Genomic DNA, 13,379 nt, shown 5'->3' with positions numbered 1-13,379 from the left:
AGGAAGGAGAATTGTTATATTTATTTACATGATAATCACAGTTTGTAGTTAGTGGACATTTATATGCCAGAGACCAGGTATGCTAAACATTTTGTACACCTTCTGTGCTGTTATTATTATCTTTTTGCTGATGAAGAAACAGGGTCATATGGTCAGACAGTGATGGAGCTGCATTTAAACCCAGATGAATGAACTTCCAAGGCCACGTTCTTACCCTGAACCCAGTGAGCTTCCCTAGAGCTGACTTTGGAGAGAAAAATCTGCAATGTATCCCATCTTGCATTTCTGTCATTTTGTAGAATGGCTAATACAAAAAGGGCATGTGAAGGATCTTTGTGGAATGCATTCTGATTTAGGGAGGAAATGGGAGCTTTGCCAGTCATGAAAGACAGGATTTCAGGTTTATACAGCATTTACTCTGGGAAAAGGAGACAGGAGATTATTCACCTTCTAAGTCTAAAGGTCATGGATTCTACAGCTATTTTATTTTTATTGAAGAAATTCCAAATAAGGCAGACCAAAAGAATGAATGATAATGCTGTGGAAACAGCAATTGATTTTTATATTGTTTCCACAGAGTCATCATGTGCAGACTGTCTGACTTATCTATTGATCTTAGCTAGAGATGAGCAGGTGAGCTGGATATAAAATTCCCTAACATGTCATCCAAAGTCAATCAGACCTTGAAAGAATATTTCTTTTCTTTCTAGCATGAGGGACAATTAAGAATTGGATGACTAGACTCACAGTAGAGAAATTATCTTGACTTTGTTTTAGTAAGCACATTAGTAAAACAGGAAAATTCTGCTAAAAAAACAAAGTTCTTTTTGAAATATGCTGGAGACATCTTTTATTGCTCTAAAAGATAGGCTGAATGCAGTGACCTTTAAGAAAATAGAATCATGAAAATAGTTATGTTATGTTCAAAGTTCAGAGTTAGAATGGTCCTTTGTGTTGGAATATTCTATTTTATCCTGTTCTTAAAGTTGACAACTATTTCATAGTCAAGATTTTCCCCCACCCCTACACCAAATTGTTAAGCTTTTAAACAAACTTTGAACTAATTTAACTTAAAAAAAAATGTATTCAACTTGAAATACCATTGTTGTATGACACCCATTTCTTAAATAACAAAAGAACAAAGAACTCATCATTTGACCTCCAGTATCACCTAAAGAAAGTAGCAACTTGCCAGCTATTTTTGTTCTTTTGATTGAATAGAACAGGTGTAAGACAGTGTTCCATCTCTCCATAATATCAAGCTGCAGAGCTTATTTAAAGGAGTAATTTTTAAGTTCAGTGGCATTACATACATTCACACTGTTGTGCAACCATCACCACTATCTGTCTCCAGAACTTTTTTTCATCTTTCCAAAGTGAAACTCTGTACCCATTAAACAATATCTCACCATTCTCCTTACCCCCAGCCCTGGAAACCACCACTCTACTTTCTGTCTCTATGAATCTTAGTACTTTAGGTTCTTCATATGAGTAGAATCATACCGTATTTGTTCTTTTGTAACTGGCTTATTTCACTTAGCATAATGTCTTCAAGATTCATCCACATTGTAGCATGTTAGAGTTTCCTTCCTTTTAAGGGTGAATAATATTCCATTATATATATGTAACACATTCTGTTTTCCATTCAGATCTGTCAGTGAACACTTGGAGGGACATTTGGCTTGCTTCCATGTTTTGGCTGTTGTAAATAATGCAGCTATTAACAGAGTTGTACAAATATCTCTTTGAGTCTGTGTTTTCAGTTATTATAGCCAGAAGTAGAATTGCTATATCATCATTCTAGGGCTTCCCAGGTGGTGCTAATGGCAAACCTACCTACCAGCGCAGGAGAAAGAAAAGACTTCGGTTCAGTCCCTGGGTTGGGAAGATCCCCTGGAGGAAGGCATGGCAACCCACTCCAGTATTCTTGCCTGGAGAGGAGCCTGGCAGGCTACAGTCCATAGTGTTGCAAAGAGTCAGACGTGACTGAAGCGACTTAGTACACATGCATGGTCATTCTATGTTTAATTTTTTGAGGAACTGTCATACTGTTTTATAGTGACTATATCATTTTACATTCTTGCCAGCAGTATACCAGGGTTCTAATTTTTTTCACATTCTTGCCTAGTATTTGTTATTTTCTGCTTTTGTGTGATAGTAGCCATCCTATGAGTGTGAAATGTTATCTCGCTGTATTCCCTTAGTGATAAATGACACTGAGCCATCTTTTCATGTGCTATTTGGCCATTTGTGTATCTTTTCAGAAGAAATGTTGATTTTCTTTGCCCATTTCTTAATAGGGTTACTTATTTTGTGCTGTTAAGCTGTGGGATTCTCTGTATTCTGCATATTAACCTCTTAATCATGTATATGATTTGCAAAGTTTTCACATTTTTAAGTTGCCTTTTCACGATCGATAGTGTCTTTTAATATATAAAAGTTTTTCATTTTGAAATAGTCCCACTTACCTATTTTTTTTCTCTTTTGTTGTTTCTACTTTTGGTGTCATATCCAAGAAATCATTGTGGAATCCAAAATCATAAAGATTTTCCCCTATGTTTTTTCCTAAGAATGTTATGGTTTTAGCTCTTATATTTAGGTAGGTATTTGATTCATTTTGTATTGTTTTTTCTATATAATGTAAAGTCTGGGTCAAGCTTCATCCTTTTACATGTGGATATCCAATAGTTCCCAGTAGCATTTGTTGAAAGCCAGTTACTTCTTAAGCAAGGAGTGTTTTAGTGGATGTTTCCAAAGCCAGTTGCTACTGTTTCAAAGGTCAGATAGGTAATGATTAAGTTGTGCATCACTTAGAGGTAGATTTTGACCTCTCACAAGTTGAAGAGTATTGAAGATCTAAGATCATTTACATCCCTCAGGAAGAAAAAATAACGTAGGCTTCCAGGGCAAAGAAGAAAGGACTGAAAAGCATAGGACAATCCACAGGTCAAAGTACAACTGCTGGGCTTGATTCTCCAGACTCCCACACTCGACTGGGAGAGCAGCCTCCCTCCTTCCTGACAACCCAGGAGGCTGGTGAGGAACATGTCCTCACTTTTTCTTGGGAGTTTGGTTATTTTATTGACATTTGCTGCATCATACAGTGAAGATGGAGGACTTGCGCTGCAGAGACAAAAAAGAAATACTGACCTCCAACAGTAAGTACACACATGGATCATTTCTGCTGATGGACTGGGGTGGTTCCTCATCAGTTTTCACAAACAACCAGATAAGCAAAGGTATAATTTTTCTAAAGAAAAAAAGTGATATTAAAAACAAATAGGGAAAAACAGTTGGATTGATGTATGGAAGTACCTTTTTATACACAAACTCTTCATTTATCACTTGAAAAATTAAGCAAGTATGCAGTTACTAGGAGGCATGTCCAGGAAATTTGCAAAGAAAGAAATGACAAGTGAGTAGGGAGAATTCAGTTGCTGCTGCTCCATAGCTATTGAGTGAGAAACTTTGTTCTCTAGACTTAAAAAAATGCATGTGATAATTACTGATACATTCTCTGGCTTGGATTATGTAGGCCTCGAATGACTGCAGAGAGGGGGAACTTGGTGTTTCTTACTGGATCAGCTCAAAACATTGAATTTAGAACTGGATCCCTGGGGAGAATTAAATTAAATGATGAGGATGTCGGCGAGTGTTTCCATCAGGTAATACACTGGAAAAATACTGAAATAGTTTTGTTTATTCATACTGAAAAGGCCTACGTCAATCTGTACTTTCTTGAGCACAGGGAACATGATTGAGGTGAAACAACTCCGTGTAGGGAACATGCCCTGGGGTTCATGATGGGTATGGGACATAGCGCTAGCAGGAAGTGGCTCGCTGTGTGGACTTATGTACTCCAGCCCGGAGAAGGTGCAGAGGGTGATACTGGGGCTTCTTCACAAGGGGACCAAGGATGGAGGGGGATCACAGAAAGATGTAGATGCGATCAGTTTATTTTTGCCACAGAACAGAATTGGCCAGTTATCCTCTCCTGCCTTACTGAATGTTTTCAGTGCTCATTGTTTGTTATGTCATATATGTCTATCGATCATCATGTTAGGAGCTAGCATTTAGAGCTCATTATGGACTCTGCACTGTGCTCAGCACTTTATATGTATTATCTAACCCTCATGGCTGCCTATGAGGTTGGCTTTATCACTACCCCATCTGTAAGGGAGATAGAGGAACCCTTCCTACAGCAGCTCAGCAATGTATCGAAGGACATACATTAAATGGCTGAGCCAAGATTTAAAACCCAAACAGTCTCCTTCTAAGTCAGGCCTCTTAAAAAGCATTCTAAACTGTTATTATGGGGGAAAAATGCAAACAGAAAATTCCTTGATACCTTGTTACTGAAAGGGTAAATGGAATTATGCCATGACTATTTTAGTCTGATGTTTATTATACATGGCATTGTTCTTTTTTTTTTTTAATAATAATGGCAAGGTCTTAGGGCTTGAGATAGAATACTACCCAAATTTAAACATTTTATTCTTATATACATAATTTTTTCACTAGCATTCTCTTCCTCCTTCTCTTCTCCCTTTTTTTTCTTCTTCTTTTTTAAAAAAATCAGATCCAGAAAAACAAAGATGATATTACAAACTTAAAAAGAAGTACCGTTGGTCTGCCTCAAAATATTTCTAATCAAATCCATCAGCTTGATTCTAAGGTAAGTCTGACATCCACATCCTTGGGGCAAATGGGTTCTCCTTAATTCAACTTTGTAAGTAATCATTTTGCAGAAGATATACCAATTTTGTATCCTCCTTAAAAATGTAGTGTTATAATTATGGACTTTTTGGTTAAATGACCCAGCCCTAATGGAGGAGGTAGAGGTGTGATGGGCAGAGGTTGGAAATTCTGTGACAAGAGCTTGTGGCATAAGTTGGCTTTGCTCACGTTCTGATAGCCACCTCCTTATTGATGAGGTGGATGGGTCACTGTTGCTCAGGAAAATTCCCAGGGTCACCATGCACAGACAGTCAATGAATCAACTTATCATTGTGTTGTACTTCTTTTTAAAAAAAATCCATGCCATGGAAGAAAGAAGGAAGGAAGGGAAGCCTGGAGGGGAGAGAAAAGAGGAGGGGAAAGGCAGTTTTAGACAAGGAGCAAACAGATAAAGTGAAGGTACTAGGAAAATAGGTAACAGAGTAACATGGCACATGATGTGCCTTTGGACCAGCTAATGGATGTTTTTTCTTCCCAACTGCTAGCTTGTGGATCTTGAGAGAAAATTCCAAAGCCTACAGCAGGTAAGTCCTATAACTACTAGATAGCCAACATCTTTCACTGAAAATACACTAGAATCACTGAATGGAGCTGGTATTTTTTTTTTTTAATTTCATTTATTTATTTATTTTGGCTGTACTGGGTCTTCGTTGCTGCACAAGCTTTTCTGTAGTTGTAGGGAGCTGGAGGCTACTCTCTAGTTGTGGTGTGCAGACTTCTCACTTTGATGGCTTCTCTTGTTGCAGAGCTAGGGCTCTAGGGTGTGAGGGCTTCAGAAGTCATGGCACATGGGCTTAGCTGCCCATGTGCTATGGCATGTGGCATGTGGGAATCTTCCCAGGCTAGAGATCGAATCTGTGTGTCCTGCATTGGCAGGTGGATCCTTTTCCACTGAGCTACCAGGGAAGGCCAGATGGAGCTGGTATTCTTAAGGTGGATGGATGATCAATATCAAGGGCTTTGCTCTTCCCATAATTTAATTCTCACCACAATCAAAAACAGTTTTTTTATTGGTATGTAGTTGATTTACAATGTTATGTTAGTTTCTGCTATACAGCAAAGTGAATCAGTTGTATGTGTATATATATATACATATATGCATATATATATATGTATGTATACTCTTTTTTAGATTCTTTTCCCATTTAGGCCATTACAGAGTATTGAGTAGAGTTCTCTGTGCTATACAGTAGGTCTTTATTAGCTATCTATTTTATATATATATTAATAACAGTGTGTATATGTCAATCCCAGTCTCCCAATTATCCCTTCCCATCATTCCCTCCTGGTAACCATAAGATTGTTTTCTTCATCTGTGAGTCTATTTCTGATTTGTAAGTAAGTTCATTTAATTCTCATTGCACGCCATGCTTCCCAGGACACATGAGGAAAGTGAGTCTCAGAGAGATGAAGCTCATTGAGCATGTGAAGTCCCTTGACTCTCAGCTCAGCTGTCCATGTGCTCTTCCTCTTCGGCTATCACTTTTTAAACCATGTAATGTCAGGCTTAAGTGTGCTGGAGCTGGTCAGCTAGTGACCACCCAACTTGCTTATTCTGGCATCCAGGACTCAGTTTTCAAAGGGCTCACATTTCCTCAAACATTAAACTTAGTGTCTAGGCTGTATCTCAGAATATTCCAGATCTTCTTAAAAGTATATCTGCTGGTGATTAAATTTGAACAATTTCTTAGAATAAACCGTCCATAGCTTTACTGCATGCTTATAAACTAGTCCTTGTAATTTTAGACTTCTTATCCCTTTTGTAGGGAGCTGATATTTTTCAGACTTTCAAGGGAGCCATAACCTTCCACACAGAGGAATGCATAGAAAGTCCCCGTGTTTTAAATTTTGAATGAAAGTAAGAGGATTCCAGGTTCAGAGTCCCTGCTCTCATATTCTTGATCTGTTTTTGACTATGCTTCAAATGTTGTCCTCTACTCTGTTGTTTTAATTTTTGTGGACAAGTTTACATATTCCTTTTCCTGGCTTTGATAAGAAATTGCCCTTTCTGCCTTTATCTTTTTAGAGAGTAGTTGAATAAATGAAAATGAGCAAGATAAAGCACTAGTTCTCAGTCTCCTAGAGTGTTTCTTTATTCTTGCCAAAGGTCAAGAACCGGAGGCCATAGTCCAGTTAACTGGGACTGGCCTCCCTCTGCCCATCCCCCCAGGGAGAGTTTTTAGTGACTCTGGAGTAGAAAGGCCTCCATGCCTTCCTTTGGATGCCTAAAGTCCCATAGTTTCCTACTGTCTTTCTCCTGACTGCTCACTAACTATTTACTGCTGGGTCTGCATGGGCTTCTGAGTTTTTAATCCCCAGACAGTATTGTCTTACATGGCAGAAAAACCTCTAATAAGTTTGTGGTTAATTTTCTTAACAGTATCCTTTGATGAACAGAACTAATTTTGGTACTGGCACAGAGATAGACAGAAAAATGAAGGAAAACAGAGTCTAGAAAGAGACCCCTGAATGTATGGGCACCTGACTTATCGCAAAGGCGGAGAGAGACTGGCTTTGCCCTACATGGTGCTGAGTGAGCTTGCCATTCGCTGCTCTCAGTTTAATCTGCAAACAGAGGCAACAGACTTGATTTTCTCTCTGAGAAAATCAAATGTTTCACCAAATATTTTTTTTAAATGTAAAGAATAATTTGCCCCATTTTAATTTTTAAAATGGAGAATTAGACTAACATTAGGTGAAATTAACGGGATGGCTGTCCTTGCATAATCACTTGTCCTCTCTAAAGATGTTTTCTCTGCCCCAAAGCATTTCAAAGCTTACAAGGTGGCAACTAATTAGTAGCTGACCTAGGGTAGGATTCCCCAGGTTTCATAGACAAAGGCAGGTGTCTGTGTATGACTCTGGTCTGAAAGCAGTCATGTGAGCATGAGGCTGGAGGGTGTATTGAAGCCTCAGGCCACATTTCCCACAAAGGGTCTTGGAGTAAAAAGAGTTCAGTCATCTTAATCCAGGGGAGGAGTGTGGGGGCAGCAAAGATGATCATATTTCAAATGCTTATCCGGAGGTATCAAAGAGAAGAACAGTCAAAGAACCGGAATTTCCGTTTTATTTTCTTAGTACAATAGGCATTTCCATGTGATTCCCACACCCACATCTTGACTCTTGCCACCGTTTGTCAGGTGAACAGTGTTTTTCCAGAGAGCAGAATGAGAACTCTCGCCCCTCACTTTTGCCTCACCCATCCACGGTTAGTAGTGAAGGAATATGGATAGGGCTTGGTAACAGTCAACGCTTTTTGGTTTCTCACAAGAGAATTGATAGGAAGAAGCATTTACATAATGGATTTAAAGTCTGGAGGAAGACCCCCCATTGACCAGGAGTAAAATGTGGTTTGGTGTACACACCTGCTCTAAAACATGAAAAATATGACTGTCTCGCTGACCATCCTGTCTTTGTTTCAGACACTGGACAGGAAAGTTTGCAGCAGTAATCCCTGCCAGCATGGTGGAACCTGCCTCAACCTCCCCGATTCCTTTTTTTGTATGTGTCCCTCACAGTGGACGGTGAGTCACCTAGTCCTTGGTTAAAAATGATGATGAGTCAGCATCAGTGGTTTCCTTGGAATCCTCCAGACCTACTTAATTCTCCATCCAAAGTTTCTAGGATTCTGTGGTCTCCTGAGTCAGAATGAATGACACCAGATATGCCAAGATGCAAATAGCAGCCAGCATGATTCTGTCACCATTGAATCCTGAGCCATCTTAAGGGGGGATTTACTGGACTGGATGCTGCATGCTGTTCTGGCCAGCATGAATTTAAATTGCTCAGCGTAACTAAATGAATCTTAACATAGCCTGTGCATTTTCCTGCCCTTTTCTATTAATAATGAAAACATTCCTGACATGTGCATCCAGAAGAAATTAAGTGACTATTCCCAGGCGGAGCTGCACAGTAAGATGAAGAGTAGTCCACATAAGAATTCTTCTCCTGTGACTGGTGTGATCTATGAAGATCTCTTTGGCTCTGTTAGGCCACACCTGAGTTGTAGAGGAAGGGTGACTGGAGATGAGTTTTAATTTTATCATATTTAGCTTGACCGAGGACTTCTTTACTGTTTGTAAATCCTTGAACATGCTGTGTGACTGTTGGCCCAGATGCCCTTGTAACCTGCGGCACCTGACTTTGTGCTTTATCTGAACGCAGGGTCCTCTGTGCTCTGTTGATGTTAATGAATGTGAGATTTACTCAGGGACACCCTTGGGCTGCCAGAATGGAGCCACATGTATAAACACAGCAGGAAGTTACAGGTAACTTTTTTCTTTCCTTTCCTTTCCTTTTTTTTTTTAACCAATAAACATTTATTTTTCATACTCACAGGCTTGCATATAAGCCATGGTGGCTCCACTTCAGTTTGGTTTGGCCTGTGGGTCTCTTTCTTACACCAGGGCTAGAGGTGCCCCAAGCTGCTGGAGGAATGTCCTTCTCAAGGCCAAGGTCAAAAGCCCCCAGAGAGTTGAAAAGAAATGTGTAAAATCTCCTAAAGCTATAGCTCTAAACTCGGATGTCACTTTTGCCTGCTTGTTGTTGTTTAAATTAGGGTATGTTTTTGAAGGACTAAAACATCCCCTGGTTAAGAGTATTCAAGGTTAAGTACCTATATTACCAGCAAAACTAGCTGTTCTCTAGGGAAGTCACGAGGTGTTTATCTAACATACACAGAGCTGTTCCCTTAGGCAGAGAAAACCTCCTGTGACCTCACCTCTCACCCCATGAAGAAACCTGTTCTCTGAGGAACAGGAAGGAGGCCCACATGGCTGGTGTAGAGTGAGGATGGCCCGGGGCAAGATAGGCAGAAGGGTTAGTAGAAGTCAAAGCATGGAAGGGATAGCCATGGGAGAGCCTTATGTAGAAGAGGAACAACCTGCCCCCCTCCCCCACCACCCCCCACATTCAGTAGCTGAGAGAGCCGATAGATACAGTCAGGACTTCTCCATTCAAGCACTGTGCGCGGTGTCCACCATAACCAGAGCAGGTTGAACCGAGGTTTTCTTCACATGGATAATCCTCATTGTCTTTCTTCAATTAGTCATCAGGCCCCTCACCACAATCGTTTCCCTGCTCCCATCTGCCGTCTCTTCTTCTGATTGACTGTCATGGGGCTCGTCCGCAGCATTCTCCTGCTCAAATCGGGCATCGGCCTCCGCAGGAAAACTTCCCTTCTCTGACAAAGCTGACTTGGGCATCACAGTGCCTCCATGTTCCCATCCAACTCTAGGAATATTGGTCTGTAAAGTGACACTGACTGATGTACTATCTTGTTAAGTAATCAAGTCCAAAAACGTATGGCAGATCAATAACAAACTTCGGTTTCTGTAGTTCCTTAAAATCACTTAAAAAAAAAAATCTCTAGACACTGTCTTTCCCCATATTTTGGTGGGTCTGCTATATTCTGTGATTATTAAGTGATAAAGAAATGGGTTCTGTTGTGACAGAATCTTTGTGTTTTATCTCACTGGAATCAAGAGCAGCTATTCACTCTTTTCCAGTATCCCTGCTGTCCTATTCTTCAGTTGCCTTGTAACAACCCATTCTGTCCTTCCCAGCGAAAAAGAGGGCAGGAATTTTGTTTCTGACCTTGTCATTTATTAGCACACTATATTCTTAAAAAGCAACCACAATCTTTCTCTTTTTTAGTTGTTCCTTTAATTCTTTTGATATTATCTTAAAAGTTTTTCCTCACTGCAAGTTACAAACTTAACTCATTCCGGCTTTTGGTGGATACGTCCTTCAGTTTCAACATCCTGCACGTTGTACGACTCTGACGTCAATGAAGTATTACATTATTAAAGAGCTTTTTGCTCTCCAAATTTTGTTTCTCCTTTAAAAGAACCCCCTGATCCCTGCTTTGATAAACATTCAAGCTTGGATCCAGAATGCAAGTCTAATCTTTCAGTACCGTGAAAGCATTATCTCCTGATTTCTATTTATGGGCATTTATCAATGAAAACTGCTGCTTGGAGATAACAGTGGCAAATGACTCCTAGCACAGATCGTTCCCATGTTCCTGACATCAAGGAATGCCTTGGAGAATAGTTCTCACTCTCTCTTCCTTTATCATCCCTGTCTTCTGGAGTCTTGCAAGCCAGCAGAATAACAAATGTGCAGCAGGGAGGAAAGATCCATAGATCAAGACAAAATTGTTTTTCCTTCCAGGACAAATTTGCCTTTTTACCCCTGCAAAATGGCAATGAAAAGAAAGGTTTACAAAAATTTTTGTTTGTTTGTTTGTTTTCTTGACATGATATGTGGCATCTTAGTACCCCAACCAGGGGTCAAACCCATCCTCCCTGCAGTGGAAGCATGGAGTCTTAACCACTGGACTGCCAGGGAAGTCATGAAAAGAAAAATTTTAGCACAATTATTTCCTGCATGTCAGAGGTTAATTTTTCCAGATAGAAATGAGAAGGAAGGAGGGAGGAAGGGGGGAGAGAGAGAGGGAGTGCACACGAGCAATCGAGTGAGCAGGAGAGAAAGAACATTTTACTTGTTGAGAGTTGCCTAAATGGCAGATTAAACTTGATAGAGGTGTACTGCACCATTCTCTCTTGCACCATCCTATCAGAGAAAACCCAAGGACTGATTGTGCTGACTCTGGAAATGATTTGGGTTTCTAGTTTCTGCCCGTCACAGGTTCCCTGGAAGACATTAGGGAGCACAGCATTCAATCTGGTTTCTTCTTACTGTGGGGATAGTGTGTGAAGCCTCAGGAATTCCGGCTGATTATCCCTGACCTGAATACTCTCATTCAGGCATATGGTGAAGACTTTTTGAAGGAATAAAAGAAAATAGAAACGTGTATATGAGCGTAAGATTAAAAGGTTGTTTTGTGGAATCTACATGGAATGAAACAGAGCCCTTCGATACTTTCTCGAGTTCTGTTAATTACGGGAGGTTAAGTCCTTGTTAATCAGTAGCTTCCTTGAGATTAGAAACTCCTTCAGGAAACTTGTGTGAACAGTTGCTGAAGACAGACTTGAGCCTCTGTTGAATAATCTGCAGTGGGCAGTTTGCTCTGGATTTGCAGCCTCCTTCAGTCTCTAACTCTTGAAGTCCATTACTTGTGGGAGAGAAAGGAGTCTTTATTTAAAGGGATTAATAACTTTTATTGGTAAAGACCTTTGAAAGATAAAGCACTATGCAAATACTAGTTCACTGAAAGCTCCATTTCATAGAAAAATTTCTGATAAAAATTCTTATTTTTTTAAACTTTTGATTTTATATTGGAGTATAGCTAATTGTCTGGGTCGTGAAGATCTTTTTTGTACAGTTCTTCTGTGTATTCTTGCCACCTCTTCTTAATATCTTCTGCTTCTGTTAGATCCATACCATTTCTGTCCTTTATTGAGCCCATCTTTGCATGAAATGTTCTCTTGGTATCTCCAATTTTCTTGAAGAGATCTCTAGTGTTTCCCATTCTATTGTTTTCCTCTATTTCTTTGCATTGATCGCTGAGGAAGGCTTTCTTATCTCTCCTTGCTATTCTTTGGAACTCTGCATTCAAATGGGTATATCTTTCCTTTTTTACTTTTCTTCACAGTTATTTGTAAGGCCTCCTCAGACAGACATTTTGCTTTTTTGCATTTCTTTTTCTTGGGGATGGTCTTGATTACTGTCTCCTGTACAGTGTCACGAACCTCCGTCCATAGTTCATCAGGCACTCTGTCTATCAGATCTAATCCCTTAAATCTATTTCTCACTTCTACTGTATAGTCATAAGGGATTTGATTTAGGTCATACCTGAATGGTCTAGTAGTTTTCCCCACTTTCTTCAATTTCAGTCTGAATTTTGTAGTAAGGAGTTCATGATCTGAGCCACAGTCAGCTCCTGGTCTTGTTTTTGCTGACTGTATAGAGCTTCTCCATCTTTGGCTGCAAAGAATATAATCAATCTGATTTCGGTGTTGACTATCTGGTGATGTCCATGTGTAGAGTCTTCTCTTGTGTTGTTGGAAGAGAGTGTTTGCTATGACCAGTGCGTTCTCTTGACAGAACTCTATTAGCCTTTGCCCTGTTTCATTCTGTACTTCAAGGCCAAATTTGCCTGTTACTCCAGGTGTTTCTTGACTTCCTACTTTTGCATTCCAGTCTCCTATAATGAAAAGGACATATTTTTGGGGTGTTAATTCTAGAAGGTCTTGTAGGTCTTCATAGAACCGTTCAACTTCAGCTTCTTCAGTGTTACTGGTTGGGGCATAGACTTGGATTACCGTGATATTGAATGGTTTGCCTTGGAAATGAACAGAGATCATTCTGTCGTTTTTGAGACTGCATCCAAGTACTGCATTTCAGACTCTCTTGTTGACTATGAGGGCTACTCCATTTCTTCTAAGGGATTCCTGCCCACAGTAGTAGATACAATGGTCATCTGAGTTAAATTCACCCATTCCAGTCCATCTTAGCTGGTTCCTATAATGTTGATGTTCACTCTTGCCATCTCCTGTTTGACCACTTCCAATTTGCCTTGATTCATGGACTTAACATTCCAGTTTCCTATCCAATATTGCTCTTTACAGCATCGAACCTTGCTTCTATCACCAGTCCCATCCACAACTGTGTGTTGTTTTTGCTTTGGCTCTATCCCTTCATTCTTTCTGGAGTTATTTCTCCACTGATCTCCAGTA

The 13,379-nt window shown here is 39.9% G+C and overlaps 1 protein-coding gene across 1 annotated transcript in view; it reads left to right on the top strand.

Moving 5' to 3' along the window:
• The first annotated feature begins 721 nt into the window (after window positions 1-721).
• Window positions 722-13,379, top strand: part of CUBN (cubilin) — a 265,963-nt gene continuing 253,305 nt past the window's right edge. The window contains exons 1-6 of the mRNA XM_081553627.1: window positions 722-3,158; window positions 3,536-3,665; window positions 4,580-4,675; window positions 5,223-5,261; window positions 8,160-8,261; window positions 8,902-9,005. Coding sequence (XP_081409753.1) covers window positions 3,046-3,158; window positions 3,536-3,665; window positions 4,580-4,675; window positions 5,223-5,261; window positions 8,160-8,261; window positions 8,902-9,005 — 584 coding nt within the window. The 5' untranslated portion in view covers window positions 722-3,045. The remainder of the gene's footprint in view (window positions 3,159-3,535; window positions 3,666-4,579; window positions 4,676-5,222; window positions 5,262-8,159; window positions 8,262-8,901; window positions 9,006-13,379) is intronic.

The sequence above is a fragment of the Giraffa tippelskirchi genome, chromosome 13 (assembly GCF_054371585.1).
Source record: "Giraffa tippelskirchi isolate mGirTip1 chromosome 13, T2T-mGirTip1v1.2.pri, whole genome shotgun sequence".
Taxonomy (NCBI): Eukaryota; Metazoa; Chordata; class Mammalia; order Artiodactyla; family Giraffidae; genus Giraffa; species Giraffa tippelskirchi.
This window is presented reverse-complemented; position numbering and strand designations above follow the sequence as displayed.